The sequence below is a fragment of the Apodemus sylvaticus genome, chromosome 1 (assembly GCF_947179515.1).
Source record: "Apodemus sylvaticus chromosome 1, mApoSyl1.1, whole genome shotgun sequence".
Taxonomy (NCBI): Eukaryota; Metazoa; Chordata; class Mammalia; order Rodentia; family Muridae; genus Apodemus; species Apodemus sylvaticus.
In genome coordinates, this window is record NC_067472.1 from 127910014 (window position 1) to 127927004 (window position 16991).

General features: G+C 54.9%; 1 protein-coding gene across 1 annotated transcript; it reads left to right on the top strand.

Annotated features, from left to right (window-relative positions):
* Positions 1-2203: 2203 nt before the first annotated feature.
* Positions 2204-16127, top strand: Furin (furin, paired basic amino acid cleaving enzyme). The gene is made up of 16 exons (XM_052159926.1): positions 2204-2495; positions 6071-6405; positions 6797-6895; positions 6995-7090; positions 7859-7987; positions 8100-8176; positions 9107-9195; positions 9669-9841; positions 11555-11767; positions 12373-12473; positions 12564-12667; positions 12755-12872; positions 12980-13159; positions 13491-13615; positions 13718-13828; positions 14017-16127. Exons 2-16 carry the CDS (start codon positions 6229-6231, stop codon positions 14604-14606), a joined length of 2382 nt encoding a protein of 793 aa, XP_052015886.1. The 5' UTR covers positions 2204-2495; positions 6071-6228; the 3' UTR covers positions 14607-16127.
* The last annotated feature ends 864 nt before the right edge of the window (positions 16128-16991 follow it).

The window sequence follows — 16991 nt, forward strand, 5'->3', positions numbered from 1 at the left end:
ATGGGACTTGTCGCAGAGAGATAAGAGAATGTCCCTCTAAGGAGAAAGACTTTCAGATTCTTGTCAGCAGAATTATTGCAAATGTAATCTCTGTGACCGTTCAGATGCGAGAGAGGCCAAGTGTGGGCAGCTGTGGCAGTGAGCAGGGCAGCTGCCCACCTGCTTGGAGCCTCCACACAGCCCTCTCCCTCAAGGAGGCGCAGCTGACTGCTTCCCACTCAGGAATGGGCAGCAGGGAGGCTGGCAGAAGGAACTAGTCGTGCCTGCCCGTAGCCTTCAGGGTTCTGGCTAGTCATTCCCCCCAAAGGCCCATGGGGACTCCTCTGGGCCAGCCCTCCAAGGAAGGGTGAAGCCACAAGGCTTTCTTTCTGGGGTAAACTTTTAGGTCAGCGGACGATTGGGAGGGGCACTAGGGACTCCCTTGCTAGACAGAGCCAACCCTGCCCCGGTTCCCCTAAACGGGTGACGTTGCTCATAGCCTAAGGAAAATCTCTGACTCACTTCCTGCCTCAGTCCACCACAGGAGTATTGTTCTCCCAATGTGGGGGTGGGGGTGCTGCGGCTAGGGGCTACCCCATAGTGGTCCCAGGGTCTCAGCTCCTTCTAAGGGAAAGCCCCAATCTGGGCGGAGCCGGAAAGGCTTACAGACCTATCTCCCAACTTTAGAGACCCCGTGTCTGCAGTGTTTTAAAGGATGCTCAAATAATGGATTCAATTAACTTCACACACATCTCCATTTTCAAAGCGGTAAATCGGGGGCTCTGAGAATTTAGGGTCGGCATAATACAAAATAGTACCACAGGGATCTGAGGCAGCTTTGCTGGCTGACTCTCCACACAAATGACTTTAGGAATACACACGTGTTTTGTATGTGTGTGTGTATTTCTTTGGGGGGTTTGAGGCAAAGTCTTTTTATACGTAGTCCTTGTCTAGCCTTAAACTTGTGGTTATTCTCCTGCCTCAGCCTCCCCAGTTTGAGGATTACAGCCAGGTGCTACTACTCCTGCCTCCTTAGTATATTATTTAACCTCCCTGGGCCTAAATTCTGTCCTTTGAAAACGTAACCCAGACACAGCAGAGGTACCTAGCCATCACGTTTGTGGATGGAGCCAGCTTAGGATAATGTCCGTCTTCTAGAAGTGCTTGGTGGCATTTGTTTCTATGACTGTACAGGAATCCGTGTTAAAGACACACGGAAGAGGACAGGATAGCATCATGTAGCTAGCTTATCTCGCCGAGAGCAAGAAGGGATGTTCAGAGGCTGCTGGCGACCTTGGAACAACCCAGCCTGGGAAGAGCTTGGCCCGTTTCCCCTCTTCTTTCTCAGCTCAAGCAGAATGTCGACCTCCGCCAAGTAGCACAGCCGTTTTCTAGGGCAGGAGCCCAGGGAGGGAAGGGCTCTGGCTGGTATATTGTAAGTAGCTTGGAGTGAAGCGCTGTCAACTCTGAGGCCTGCTAAGTCGTGTAGCTTAAGGAAAATTATTTAAACTTTGTGAGCCTCAGTTTCCTTATCTGTAAAGTGGGGTTAAAAATGTCAGCCTGAACGGATTATGTGGATTAAAGAATGTACATAAGGAGAAGATAGGGTGAACTGATTGGCCCAGTGCCTAGCTCTCCGTTGTTGCGGGGGGGGGGGGGGAGTATTAAAAACAAAAAACCAAACATAAAAGGAGGTGGGCTATTTCTGTTTATCCACCTGCCTCTACAGAAGCAAATAAAACTGTGACTCCTCTAGCTGGAGGCGCGAGGGCTGCCCTGCCGCTGTGAGGTCCAACCTGAGAGTGGAGTTGCCCCAGGTCCGCCATCCCAGGGTGCTTCCCTTGACTATCCCCAAACTCAGAACTCGGGACCCAGGACCGCGGGGAAGGCAGGGCCAGCTTCGACTCTCCCCCAACCCCCCGACCCTCGGCCCTTCCCTCGCCATCTCGCCCGCGGGCTCCCAGTCCGGGTCTCCGAAACCATTTGCCCGGGAGTTCGAAGGGCCAAGAGCCGAACCCCGCGCGGCCCGAAGGGCCTGGGGTGGCGCGCAGAGACCACGCTCTCTACCCGCCCCGCTGGCAGCCGCAGGCAAGGCACCCCGAGACCGCAGGGCCCGCCGCGTGGAGCGCTCGGAACGCCGGGCGAACGGGCCGGGCCGGCTGCGGCCGCGGAGCGCGGAGGTGGCGCCGCGAGGGGGAGGGGCGCGGCGCGGAGGAGGAGGAGCCGGGGCCGCCGCCGCCGCCGCCGCCGTGACAGCGGCCCGAGTAAACAAGCCGCGCCGCCGCGGCCGGGCCGCTGCCCCCCACCCGCACCCGAGCCCAGGCCGAGCCTTGCCCTGGTCGCCGGCCGGGCCGAGGCCGCGCCGCCGCGCCTTCCCGCCTGCGCGCCGTGACGCCGCTGCCGGGCGCGGGGACCGCCCGAGCCAGGCCCCCGCCGCCGGGCTCCGTGCTCGGCCGAGGGGCACCCGAGCAGCCGCGGCGCTCGTCCGGAAAAGTTTCCCCGCCCGGCTCCCCAGGGTAAGCGGCAAGGGCGCGCGGCCCGGGGCCCGGGAGGCGGCGCGCTGGGGAGCCGGGCCCGGAGCGGGCGGGGGGAGCGCGGAGCCGGGCGGCGCAGCCCCGGGCCTCGCCGGCCGCCGGGCTCTGGCCGAGGATTCTCGGCCGCCGCGGTGGGAGGACGGGAGCCGCGCAGCCCACCTGAGCGCCGGGCTTGGGCCCGCGCCGGTACTTTTCCGCTGGGGCCGGGGCGAGCCCTCTGACCTCAGGAAGCGCCGGCGGGGCCCCTGCTGGGGCGGGCTAGGCAGAGCATTCCTCCGGCTCTGGGTGCTCCCGCCTGCCCGCCGTCCTCCGTGGCCCCGGCGGCTAGGGCCTGCGCCCGGTGGGGCGCGCTCCTGGTAGGGCACGGGGTCCTCGGCCGGCTCGCACACCTGTACGGCCGGAGCGGTCGGGGGCAGATTCCGCGGGCGCGCACAGGCCGGCTTGGGGAGGCTCGCCCTGGGCTGCCTCCTGCCGAGGCCTGGCCGAGGCCCCTATTGCCCCCATTGGGTGGCTGGCCGAGGGGCGGCCTGCTTGCCATACAAGTCTGACAGCAGACACCAGTCCGGTTAGTGCCTACGTTCCCACCGCCCCAGGTCCTTGCGCCTAGGGGAAGTGGACTTTCATCTCTCTGGAGCGCTGGGATTCTCTCTGACTTGGGAAGTACCGAGGCATCGCAGGTGATGTGGCCCTTTGAGGGCTTGTGGCTGCTGGCCAGGTGTGGACATGGCAAAGGAGAGTGGTCCAGCAGAGTAGGGGTGTGTTTCCTGTTTTGGGCTTCTATCTAAAATTTGTAGTTTTAAAGAGAGGATTCCATGGCTTTAAAAAAAAAAAGTTTGAAAGCCTCTGGCTTAATAGTTTTTAACCACCAAGGAAACTGAGGCCCAGAGAGAGGAAATGACTTGCGTAAGATCTCCAAGGGAACTATAGTTGAGCAGGACCAGGAGTTAAAATTTCATGGGAGGTGCCTGTAACAGGACCTGCCATGGGGTCTCTGCTGGAAAGAGAGTCCTGTTTGGTTTTCCCAGCAGTCTTTGGTGGCTTGCTCTGTGGCTGCCCCTCGGCCTGGTCTCCAGGTCCTAGAAACAGCAGCCACACCTGGGGGTAAGTGCCTGCCTGTCGGATGCCTGGAGTGGTTGTGGTTATCTCTGTCTGTCGATTCTAGGGAGGGACAAAAAGGCTTTGCCCAAGAAAAGAGCTAGGTCAGTACTATAGCCTATTCTCTAGTCAGGCCCAGCGCTGAGTGCTGGGAAGACTGACCCAGAGAGGCTAGAAATATATCCAGTCTCCTGATTTTGAGACAACTGGGACTCAGAGGGTGAGTCAGAGTCTGGGAAGGGGGTGGGGGAGACGCCTTTTCATTCATTGTTCTCAGCTCTTGTGTGTGTGTGTGTGTTGAGGGGGGCCTCCTCCAATGTGTCTTGATGAGGCAGGGTTCTCTGATGACTGGAATCCATATCCCACTCTTACCATAGTTGGGGATACTTGGTGTGGAGGGAAGTAGGTCATCTTTCTTGGGGTGGGGAGGGGGTTCTGTCTCTGTGGCCCCATCTATACTCTGCTGAAGCCTGGACTAGACCCAGACCAACCAGCCATAATTTGGAAGTTGTAGGCAGGTCTCAGAACTTGGAGCAGGGAGTCTGCAGATGTCTAAACTCAGAGGCGTTAGATGTATGTGGCCAGGGTCCGGTGTCTGTGGGGGGCGTGGAGCAGTGGTTCTCAGACATGTCTTTGGAGCCCTTTGGACTCTGCCCTGCAAGCATGGAGTCAGCCTTGTGGATGTCTCCTGCCATCAGCTGTCGGGTTATTTTGGTGTAAACTGAAAATACTCCAGGGTTGTGTGTGGAGTCCCCTCAGCTTGTAGGGTGAACTGGCAGCAGCTAGGGAGGCTGAGAGTAGCTCATGGCCGCTCCTGAGAATCTTGGAGTTCCCAGTGGCAAGCAGATCTGACCAGCTCCTCAGGGAAGTATGCTGACTATCTACATTTTACCTTTGGCTGGATGGCCACTTCTAGGGCTGGGCCAAAGGAATGGTGGGGCTTCAGGACCCCGGCACCTAGACAGCAGGTGTCCCCAGCAGCTACTGGAACCTCTCCTAGCTGCCACCTAGCTCAGGAGCTTGGCCTGTGGCTAGTCAGGGGCCCTTTGGGGACAGTTATGTGGCCCCAGGCAGAGAGGTCTTGCTGTTTGTTTGCTGAAGGAGGAAGAACACCACTCAGGACTATTGATTCAGCCTCACCTTGGAGCTCCCTGCTCAGCAGCCAGTGTTTGCCCTGGCAGCCTGGCTCAGGTTACGCAAGGTGGTGGGCCTGGAACCAGGTAGGGGCAGCTCTGGCTCCTAAACCCAAGCAGGGCTGGACTAGCAGGAGCAAAGTTGCCCAGGAAACAGCTTGGGCCCTACCTCTAAAGATGGCTGTCATCTCAGCCCTAGAGGGTGGCAAAACCTCAGGAATCCCTCACGCTCAGAGCGTGGTTCCACAGCCTCCATCCGACTTAAGTCACCCACTCTTTCCTCCCAGGCTGAAGTCGTTTAAATAACTCCCTACAGCTAACCTTTCTGCCTAACCAGGACAGCCTAGTGAGTTGGGTAGACCCTGTTCATTTTTTAAAGAGCCAACATTTATTCTTTTATAAAATATGCCTAGATATTTTAAGAACATACAAAGAAGAAAGTAACAATTACTACTCATAATTCTCACCATCTCCAAGGAGGCATTGTTAAGTTGTAACTTGTATCCATCCAGATTTTGTTTTGGTTATGTATAAATATTCATGTATAGTTTTAAGAAAACAAAATGGAATGTGTGTTCATGCCATTTGATAATGTATCTTTCTTTCTTTGGTTATTGTTTGCTTTTTTATTTTGAATGACTCAAGCCCTAATTGTATTTGTGATGGAGAAAGGCTTGGTGGTGGTGGTGGGGGGGACTGTGAGTCCATGTTTCTATTTGGCTGACCTTTAGGGATATGTGCTGGGTTTCTTCCAGAGACAGTTTGGGGGGTTTGTGGGGTGTGTGTGTGTCTGTCTGTCTGTCTGTCTAGGCTGGGGTTGGATCCCTGGGAGCTGGAGTTATAAGCAGTTGTGAACAATCCAATCCAAGTGCCAGGCTGACAACTCTGGTCCCCTTCAGGAGCACTCTGTGCTCCTGACTACTGAGCCATCTCTCCAGCCCTGACTGCTGTTTCTGATTTCGGTTTTTTAAGACAGGTCTCTTACCAAACCTGGAGCTTGCAGATTTGGCTAGGTTGGCCAGCTAACAAGCCCCAGGGATTCTTGTCTCTGCCCTGCACTCAGTGCTGGAGTTACAGGCACACGCTGCCAAGCCTACCTTTTTATGTGGGTCCTGGGACTCCAAACTCAGGTTTTGATGGTTGGGTGGCAGTAACTGTCCCTACTGAGCCATCTTCCCAGCCCCTCAGGTGTTTGAGGTGTTTGCTGGTTTTACCATCTCCCTTGAAACTTTTTTTAGGCCCTGACTCGGGCTTGAAGATAGGAAGAGCAGCATTCGCGTGTGACTGAGAGGACTGACTGATTCTTCCTTCTTCCTCTTGTTCCCTTAGATCTGGCACTTAGCCTGTCCTCCAGCCCTGCCCATCTCGGCCCCATGCCCCCCCCAGTCAGCTCCGGGACCCTGGCAGTGAGCAGGCAGGTGGCAGCCAAGGCCCTGTGACCAGGCCAGGGAGACAGGAGCTCTGGGGTCCCAGTCACCTGCCCCCCCATGGAGCTGAGACCCTGGTTGCTATGGGTGGTAGCAGCAGCAGGAGCCTTGGTCCTGCTCGCAGCTGATGCTCGTGGCCAGAAGATCTTCACCAACACTTGGGCCGTGCACATTTCTGGAGGCCCGGCTGTGGCTGAACGCGTGGCGCGGAAGCATGGCTTCCACAACCTGGGTCAGGTAGGCTTCTAACTCGGCCTGTTTGTGACTTCAGGACGCTGCCTGGTGGTGGAGAGTGAGGGCAGACTCTCAAACCATAAAGCAGAAACTGTTGAGCTTATCTTCCGGGGCATCTGGGCACGAGGCAGGTTCCAAGTGGCTGGGGGGATGGGATTGTTGTCCTGCTTGTGGGCTTTCCTATGGGGTGCTTAGAAAACCCAGCAGGGCTCAGTGATGGTGCCCCCTCCATCCCCTGCATGTTCCTGAGGGTCCTCAGCAGGGAACAGACTGCCCCAGCCGCTCTCTCGCCTGCCTTTGTAGGCCTTCCCAGCAGCCTTGTCCTCCCCCAGCACTGCCTCCGCCAGGGACTGGCAGATGGAAGGCCTATCTCAGACTCACTGCTTTATTGCAGATCTTTGGTGACTATTACCACTTCTGGCACAGAGCAGTGACAAAGCGGTCCCTGTCGCCTCACCGCCCGCGGCACAGCCGGCTACAGAGGGAGCCTCAAGTAAGTGTGGCCCTGGCCCTTCCGGCTGCCACCCTTTCCGCTCTGAGTCTGCCCTCATTCTGCAGCCCCCACACCATCCCATCTTTCTCTCCTTCCTAGGTCAAGTGGCTGGAGCAGCAGGTGGCCAAGCGAAGACCCAAGAGGGACGTGTACCAGGAGCCCACAGACCCCAAGTTCCCCCAGCAGTGGTACCTGGTACGGGAGTGCTGGTCCTCCTCCCCACCACAGTGGGCTCCTGGGAGTGGGGGGGCTCACCCTGGGTCGCCTTCTGTCTTCTTTTCCCTTCTTCCTGCCTCTAGCCTAGTGATTCTCAACCTTCCTACTGTTACAACCCTTTAATACAGTTCCTCATGTTGCAGGGACCCCTAACTATAAAGTTATGTTTGTTGCTACTTCATAACTGTAATTTTGCTACTGTTATGAATTGTAAATATTTTTGGAGATAGAGGTTTGCCAGGGGGTCGTGACCCACAGTTAAGAGCCTCTGCTCTAGCCCAACCTGCCTTCCCAGAATCTATACATTTCCAGTGGAAGCCGGAAGTGACATTTTAAAAACCGATTTGTTTTTATTTTATGTACATTGGTGTGCTTGTATGTGTGTGTGGCTGTCAGATCCCCTGGAACTGGAACCTGGGTCCTTTGTAAGAGCAGCCAGTACTTGAAACTGCTGAACTATCCCTCCAGTCCCCAGGAGTAGCATAGAGATAGAGTTTTTGGGGTGGAATTGATTCTTTTGAGTTAACAACCAAATATCAGGCTGAGCAGTGGTGGCACATGCCTTTAATCCCAGTGTTTGTGAGGCAGAGGCAGGCAGATTTCTGAGTTCAAGGCCAGCCTGCTCTACAGAGTGAGTTCCAGGACAGCCAGGACTATACTGAGAAACCCTGTCTTCAAAAATCAAAAAACAAAAACCAACAAAAAACCAGCCAAGTATTTCTGGTAATGGACTGGGTGTCTCTGCAGTCTGGTGTCACTCAGCGAGACCTGAATGTGAAGGAAGCCTGGGCTCGGGGCTTCACAGGGCATGGCATTGTGGTCTCCATCCTGGATGACGGCATTGAGAAGAACCATCCCGACTTGGCAGGCAATTATGTAAGGAATGGAGAGGAGTGATGGGAGGGAGACCCCTGGGCGGGGCCTCGGGGGCTGTCCTGTCCTGTCAGTGTGGGCAGGCAGCTCCTGATCGTAGCCACATCTTTGCCAGGATCCTGGAGCCAGTTTTGATGTCAATGACCAGGACCCTGACCCACAGCCTCGGTATACACAGACGAGTGACAACAGGTGAGCAGTGTTAGGTCCTTGGTCTCTGAGCCTGTCCCTCTCATCCGTCAATGACACAAGGCTGAGTCTGAGCGTCACAGTCCCACCTAAAAGCTGAAGTCTTTGCAGGCACAGCGGCATACTCTAATCCCAGCACTTGGGAGGGAAAGGTTGGCAGATCTCTGTGAGGTTGACTGTCTTCACAGTGAGTTCCAGGCCCTGCAAACTGCCTTATCTCCAAAAACAGAAGAGGCTGGAGAGAGAACTCAGCAGTTAAAAGCACTGGCTAAGCTGGGCGGTGTTGGTGCACGCCTTTAATCCCCGCACTTGGCACTTGGGAGGCAGAGGCAGGCAGATTTCTAAGTTCAAGGCCAGCCTGATCTACAGAGTGAGTTCCAGAACAGCCAAGGCTACACAGAGAAGCCCTGACTTGAACCCCCCCCCAAAAAAACAAAAACAAAAACAAACAAAAAAAGCACTGGCTATTAAGGTCCAGAGTTCAATTCCCAACAACCACATGGTGGCTCACAACCATCTATAATGGGATCTGGTGCCCTCTTCAGGCATGCAGGTACACATGCAGGTAGAGTACTCATGAATGAATAATGAATAAATATGAAAAATGAATAAATAAATAATAAATAAATCTTAAAAACAACAACAGAAAAACCACACAACTGAAGTCTTTGTCTGTATCTCTGGTCCCCAAAGGGAGTTTTGGTTTTGGTTTTTCGAGACATGGTTTCTATGTGTAGCCCTAGCTGCCCTGGAGTTTGCTCTGTAGTCCAGGCTGGCCTCAAACTTAAGAGATCTTTTGATCAGGTAACACAGGGAAGTGCTGTGTACGTATGCACATGGGATGATGGGTGTGGCCCAGGGGCCTTTCTGATCGTTCCTAGTGCTGTCACTGCAGTCCATGCACCATACTAACACAGTGTTTTTGACCTGCAGGCATGGCACTCGGTGTGCTGGTGAGGTGGCAGCGGTGGCCAACAATGGTGTCTGTGGTGTAGGGGTAGCTTACAATGCCCGAATCGGAGGTGGGTATGAGCCTGGCCTCAGATACACATTGAGGGTGGGAGGGGACCTGTCCTGGAAGTTTTCTCTGCCCACTCAACATCTTCCACGATAGCTCCTTCGGCAGCATGCTGGTCTGTGAAGGGTCCTTAGCAAATGGAAAGCTGGAATCCCAGAGCTGGTAGCATGTGGGGTAGGGTGGGCCTCTTAGTCTCCCGAAATCATAGCACAGCCTTCAGTCCCTTGCTCCTAAGACCCCAAGACTTTCTGGTGAAGAACAGTGTGACTTAGGGAGAAGGTCAGACAGGCTTTCTTCCTGAAATCCTCTTTTTGAAAGGCAGTGGAGACAACACAGAGGGGCTTTGGGTTTTCCAGCACTGGCCACTCCTCTCCCTTACACCTCCCTGGGCTTTGAGCTGGGCCTGTGCCTATGGGTGGGCGCCCCTGGTGGCTGGACCCACGCAGCATCCCTTTCCCCACCCCCCTCTGCGACCAGGGGTGCGGATGTTGGACGGCGAGGTGACTGATGCGGTAGAGGCACGTTCGCTGGGCCTGAATCCCGACCACATCCACATCTACAGCGCCAGCTGGGGCCCCGAGGACGATGGCAAGACCGTGGATGGACCAGCCCGGCTCGCTGAGGAGGCCTTCTTTCGGGGAGTTAGCCAGGTGAAGTGGGGCCCTGGTCTAGCTCTGGAAACCAGGCTGGCGGAGCTCCATCTTTTCCATTGCGCTCTTCCTTATTCTATTTTATTTCTCCTAGTTTTTTGTTTGTTTTGTTTTTCTAGTTTTCTAAGACAGGGTTTCTCTGTGCAGCCCTGCTATCCTGGAACTCCCTCTGTAGTCTAGGCTATTCTCGAACTCAGAGATCCTCCTGCCTCTGCCTCCCAAGTACTGGAATCAAAGGTGTGTGCCACCACCACCCAGACCTTGTTTGTGGTTTTTTTTTTTTTTGGATTTGCTTTTTTCAAGACAGGGTTTCTCTGTGTAGTCCTGGCTGTCCTGGAACTCACTCTGTAGACCAGGCTGGCCTTGAACTCAGAAATCCACCTGCCTCTGCCTCCCAGAGTGCTGGGATTATAGGTGTGCGCCACTGCCCGGCTCTTGTTTGTGTTTTTGAGACAAAGTCTTCTGTATAGTTCTGGCCTGGAACTTGTTATGTAACCCCAAGGTAGCCTTGAACCCATGACTCCACTGCCACAGCTTCTTTACTATTGGGATGACATGTGTGCACTACTGTGCCTGGTTAATTAATTTTAACCTTGACAAAAGTGGTAAAATCAAATGTTACAGAGGCTAGATAGATGTCCCAGTAGTTAAGAGCACAGCTACTCTTGAAGACTTGGGTGTGGTTCTCAGAACACATATGGTAGTTCATAACTATCAGTAAAACTGATAATTTTTTTCCAGGAAACTAATGCCCTCTTCTGTTCTCTAAGGGTACCAGACACACATGTAGTACATGTACACATATAAGAATAAAATTTTAAATAAAAATAAATGTTAGAAACTGAATGTTATTAGAACATGAAGGAGTTGGAGACTGACGATGTACCTTAATTTTATTTATTTTTATTTTCTGTGTATAAATCTTTTAATGGCATGCATGCCCATTGGATTCCCTGGTACTGGGATTCTGAGTGTTTGTGAGCCATCATGTGGGTGCTGAGAGTCAAACCCAGGTCTTCTGCAAGAGAGCAGGTGCCCTTAACTGCCAAGCTATCTCTCCAGCCCTATTTTTTTTTCTTTAATTGGGCAAAGGTTTGCAGTATTCTATTGAACAGAGGCATTACCCATGTGAGGCAGGTCCTCTGCCACAGAACCACATTCCCAACCTGACGCCATGGGTTTGATTTCAGCACTACTAAAAATAATAAAGTTAACTGACAGGGTCAAAGGGAGGGCTTAACAGGTAAATAGTCTGCACATGAGCCTGATGGCCTGGGTTCCAGCCTCGGGGTCTATATAAATGTGGGAGGAGAGGATCAGCTCCACACGGCTGCTGTCTGGCAGCCACGTGCATACCATGACATGGCTGACCAATTTAAATTAAGTAACGGGAAAAAGACAAAAGGCACCCATCACCCCATCCTGTGGAGATCACCCCATTCTCTGGGGATCACTCTGTCCTATGGGGATCACCCCGTCCTATGGGGATCACCACTTTAAGCATTTTGGTGTGAACCTGGTCCAGTCTGATTTCGAGCATACATAGTCATCTCCAAGGGATCTTTGGTGGCTCTAAGAAGTGAACTTGGAGTTCACAGAGATGGAAGCTCCTATCTCTCTTCTCAGTCTGCCTTAGCATCTTCCTGTTACACCTCATTGCCCTCTACCCCTCGACACCCCATCTTGAGTAACGTCAGCCCACTTTGTTCACAGGGCCGCGGAGGGCTGGGCTCCATCTTTGTCTGGGCCTCAGGGAATGGGGGCCGGGAACATGACAGCTGCAACTGTGATGGCTACACCAACAGCATCTACACACTGTCCATCAGCAGTGCCACCCAGTTCGGCAATGTGCCCTGGTACAGTGAGGCCTGCTCCTCCACGCTGGCCACCACCTACAGCAGTGGCAACCAGAACGAGAAGCAGATCGTGAGTCTTACCCAGGGCCAGGGCTGGGGCTGGGGCTGGGAAGGAGGCTTTGTGCTCTCTACTCAGGGCCCACGAGACTTTCTTTATCTGTTCTGATCCCTGTGTGGCTGGATAGAGTGGCGAGGGCCTTGTGTAATTGCTCTATGGAATTCCCCCACACCTTTGCGGGAATCTCTGAACCCCCTGAACCCCTGAAGTATAGACTTCCTGAAATATCCCTTGTGTTCCAACCTCTAACAGATCCATCCCCCTTATTCCTTGAGAAACTTGGCCGTAGAAAAAGCTATGCATGTTAGTAAGGTAGAAGCTGGGACTCGTGGGTTGTTTTTTTTTTTCAAGACAGGGTTTCTCTGTGTAGCCCTGGCTGTCCTGGAACTCACTCTGTAGACCAGGCTGGCCTCGAACTCAGAAATTCGCCTGTCTCTGCCTCCCAAGTACTGGGATTAAAGGCATGCGCCACCACTGCCCGGCTGGGACTCACTGATTACTTAACTGATTCACTGTACCATCTAGGGCACCCAGGTCCACTAGGCAAAAGGACAGTCAGGTGGCTCCTTTACTCCTCCTAATATCCATCAGGTCTCAACACCATTGTCCCCTGGCAGGTGACAACTGACCTGAGGCAGAAGTGCACAGAATCTCACACAGGCACCTCAGCCTCCGCTCCCTTGGCAGCTGGTATCATTGCTCTCACCCTGGAGGCCAAGTAAGTGTGCAAGCAACAGCCTGTCCCTACAGGGCTCCCTGTAGAGAAGCTGTTCCCACAGCCTGACCCCAGACATCCTCTCCTTTGCAGTAAGAACCTCACATGGCGGGATATGCAGCACCTGGTGGTACAGACCTCAAAGCCAGCCCATCTCAATGCTAATGATTGGGCTACCAATGGTGTGGGCCGGAAAGGTGAGGGCAAGGTGACCCAGAGGTTTAGGCTCTGAGGTAGGATGGGGGCTCTCCTACCTTCCTATTGACTCTTCCCTGCCTCCACAGTGAGCCATTCGTATGGCTACGGGCTGTTGGATGCAGGTGCCATGGTGGCCCTGGCCCAGAACTGGACAACAGTGGCCCCCCAGCGGAAGTGCATCATTGAAATCCTGGCGGAGCCCAAGTAATGGCTGGACCCTGGGTGGGAGGGAACAGATGGGGCCTGGGAACTTCTGGGGCCCAGTGGGATCTGCCAGGCTGCTCACTGACTCACTGGTGCTCGCTGCACAGGGACATTGGCAAACGGCTAGAGGTGCGCAAGACCGTGACAGCATGCCTGGGTGAGCCCAACCACATCACCAGGCTGGAACACGTTCAGGCCCGGCTCACCCTGTCTTACAATCGCCGTGGTGACCTGGCTATCCACCTCATCAGCCCCATGGGCACTCGCTCCACCCTGTTAGCTGCCAGGTGCTCGCCATGCTTCCTTCTCATTTCCTGGTTCATTCCCTCATTTGTCCCCAAGACTCTAGCAACCATCACTAACAACATGGGAGGGCCAGCTATGTCCTTTGGGACCACCTCATCACAGGAATCCTCGCTTAGACCCATCTCTCATGCCAGCTGTGTGTGTCCCCTTGTGAAATAGAGTCCCCCAGTTAAGAACATCTGGAAAACAGCTTTCCTGAGAAGCATTTCCAGTCTAGCAGGTTGCCACACAGGGAGAATAGCGTATGTCCCTTATGTCACGGGCTGCGTGTCCCCTGACCTCAGATGGCTATATGAAACTCTCTTCCTCCAGACCACATGACTACTCTGCTGATGGGTTTAATGACTGGGCTTTCATGACAACTCATTCCTGGGATGAGGAGCCCTCTGGCGAATGGGTCCTAGAGATTGAAAACACCAGCGAGGCCAACAATTATGGTACTGGTCGGAGGCACTGAAACCTGGGTGGTGGGGAGCCTGTGGGTGCTGGGGGTTACCATGGCGCTCACACCCTTGACCCTTTCATCAACTCTGGAATAGGGACGCTGACCAAATTCACGCTCGTTCTGTATGGCACGGCCTCTGAGGGGCTCTCGACACCTCCAGAAAGCAGCGGCTGCAAGACCCTCACGTCCAGCCAGGCCTGTGTGGGTCAGTAGTGGGTGTGATTGAGGCTCTGCATGGCGGCAGAGGGGATGGTGAAGTTGAGATAGCTAAAGAGAAAGGGCTCCTGGGGACTGAGGTTACTGCTAAGGACTGTAGGAGCCTGGGTGGAGAGCTCAGGGGCTTCGAGGCACCGTTCCCTTGACTAACGTTCCCCTCCTCTCCTGTGCCGGCAGTGTGTGAGGAAGGTTTCTCACTGCACCAGAAAAGCTGTGTCCAGCACTGCCCACCAGGCTTCACCCCCCAAGTCCTCGATACACACTACAGCACTGAGAATGATGTGGAGGTCATCCGTGCCAGCGTCTGTACCCCCTGCCACGCCTCATGTGCCACTTGCCAGGGCCCAGCCCCCACAGACTGCCTCAGCTGCCCCAGCCATGCCTCGCTGGACCCTGTGGAGCAAACCTGCTCCAGGCAAAGCCAGAGCAGCCGAGAGTCTCGGCCTCAGCAGCAGCCGCCCGCGCTGCGGCCGGAGGTGGAGGTGGAGCCCCGGCTGCAGGCCGGGCTGGCCTCTCACCTGCCCGAGGTCCTGGCCGGCCTCAGCTGCCTTATCATCGTCCTCATCTTCGGCGTTGTCTTCCTGTTCCTGCACCGGTGTTCGGGCTTCAGCTTCCGGGGGGTGAAGGTGTATACCATGGACCGCGGCCTCATCTCCTACAAGGGGCTGCCTCCGGAAGCCTGGCAGGAGGAGTGCCCGTCGGACTCGGAGGAGGACGAGGGCCGGGGCGAGAGGACCGCCTTCATCAAAGACCAGAGCGCCCTTTGATGAGCCCACTGCCCACCCTGCAAACTGATCCCTTCCTCGGGCACTTTTTAATTCACCAAAGTATTTTTTTATCTTGGGACTGGGTTTGGACCCTAGCTGGGAGGTGAGAGGGGCAGAGATTGCTTCTCACCCACACTTGGGCCCACCTGTTTGCCTGAGGTGGGGTCCAGGAGCCTCACCCCCTACCCCCCCTCCATGCGGAGGAAGGAGTAAATCTTTAGGGCAGCTTCCGTGGCCCAGCTAGACTTCCTGCAGAGTGAAGAGGGGCGGCCTCTCTCGAGTCCCTGACCAGGCTGCAGCCCTGCCCCTTCCCTGCCCCTCAGAAAGCAATAATGGTCCCCATCCAGGCGACAGGGAGACTGGCTAGGAGGTACGTGAAGAAGGTGGCCACCTCTCCAAGGGCTTTTGCATCCCCTGCCCCTCTCTGGCTCACGGATGAGCCTGGAAGAAGCTGCAGTCATAGGAAGGGACCAAAGCCAAGCAGGCGCGTGCCGGTGTGCCTGTCCGGTCACGCTCGCAGCCTGCCTCTGCACCCCAGGGCTCCGCCTCAGCTGGGAGCCAGGCTGAGCTAGGCCAGCAGGCCAAGCTCTGGGGGCCTTATGCTGGTGTCCTGACCATCCTCGATGGCACCCTCCCCCCTTGCCAGGGCCCTGTTTTCTGAGCCCGGGGCTGCCTGGGCTGTTGGCAGTCACAGTACAGGAGCCCCTGGGTGGGTCACGGTGGGGAGGGGCGGTGGCCTGGCCGGCTCCTCCCGCCTCCCACCTGATGCTGCTTTCCCCTGTGGGGATCTCAGGAGCTGTTTGAGGATATATTTTCACTTTGTGATTATTCACTTTAGATGCTGATTTTTTTTTTTTTTTGTATTTTTAATGGGGGTAGCAGCTGGACCCTTCGCCCTCTCATGCCCACGCCCACCCTGCCCTTCCCATGGCTGCCCAGCCCTGAAGTATAGGGAATAAGCCCCACGTCCTGAAGAGGCAGGTCAGCCAGGTGGGTTCTAGGAAAGGGGGCCATGGTGGGAGGGGTAGGCCGACATCATCTGTTTCAAATGGGGTTGTGCCAAGGGCTTATGGGTCGCTGGCTCTCCGAGTGCCAGGGGTGGGCAGGTGGCACCACCAAGCCCTTTCTAACACTGTGCCCTGGTGGAGAAAGCGTTGGCCTATGATGCCCCCCAAACCCCCTCTTCTGATGTGCCTTTTGCACCCCTCCCATTAGGACAATCAGTCCCCTCCCACTTGGGACCCCCTCCCCAGTTTCTTTTCCCTAGCCCTTCTCGGTACCCAGCCTACCTGTCCAGGGGTGCCCCTTCTTGGTACCCAGCCTACCTGTCCAGGGTGCCCCTTGCTCTCCTGCCCTCCCTTCGTGGCCATCCAGGCTGGTTTTGTAAGATGCTGGGTTGGTGCACAGTGATTTTTTTTTCCTTGTAATTTAAACAGGCCTGGCATTGTTGGTTCTATTTAATGGACACGAGATAATGTTAGAGGTTTTAAAGTGATTAAACGTGCAGACTATGCAAACCAAGCCTGGTGTTCAGTGTCTATTGCTCTTCTTGGACCCTTACTGTGTTCGACTGGGGGAAGGGCTGGGAACTAGGGGCCAGTTTGGTTTAGTGGTGTCGTGGCTGCCTGCAGATAGGCCTAAGTCAGAAGGCTTAAATGTCTTCAAGAGGTCTAGGGCTTCCTCTGCCAAGGTCTGGGGGAGCCCGAGTGAACCCAGGCGGTCGTCTGTTTTTTCACGACACAAGTGCCACCTGGGAAGAGAAGCTTCAGTGGAGAAATCGCCTCCAGCAGACGCTCTGTGGAGCATCTTGATGAAGGCTGATGTGGAAAGCCCATCACATTGGGGTGACCCCTCCCCAGGCAGGGGTTCGGGGTGTATATGAAAGCAAGCTGTCAGTGAGCAGTGTTCTCTCCTGGTTCCTGTTCCGGCTCCAGCCCTGACCCCCTTAATGGTGGACTCTAATCCTTACCAGACAACCCTGCTCCCCAAGCTGCTCTGGGTTCTGGTGTCTATCACAGCAGGAGATCAGCCTGATCAGCAAGTTCTAGGCCAGACAGGACTACACACAGAGACCCCTTTCTCAAAATAAGAAAAGAAAAAAGAAATGGCAAACCAGGACTGAATGGCTGGAGGAACCTGAGTCCCTCTGGGGAAATAATTTCTCCTCAGTACTATGCCCGGTGCTGGCCCCGTGCTGGCCCCGACTGCCACTGAGACTGACAGCCCTGCCTGGGGCATAGAGAGAAAATTGGGCTACCGGAACCTTTGCCTGAGAAGCAGGCCTCTGCTTACCAGTTTTACTTGGAGATTTTATATGCAAATAGAGGCTGGCGCCTGAGCGCTCCTTAGGGAATCCAGAGGAGGGACAGGATTAGGTTTCCTTCC

What these genes read in the sequence shown, in the direction of transcription:
- Furin (XM_052159926.1), top strand. Translation starts at nt 6,229, where the DNA reads ATGGAGCTGAGACCCTGGTTGCTATGGGTGGTAGCAGCAGCAGGAGCC. An exon ending in GCTTCCACAACCTGGGTCAG is followed by an intron (nt 6,406 to 6,796) that starts GTAGGCTTCTAA and finishes GCTTTATTGCAG; the next exon opens with ATCTTTGGTGACTATTACCA. An exon ending in TCCCCCAGCAGTGGTACCTG is followed by an intron (nt 7,091 to 7,858) that starts GTACGGGAGTGC and finishes GTGTCTCTGCAG; the next exon opens with TCTGGTGTCACTCAGCGAGA.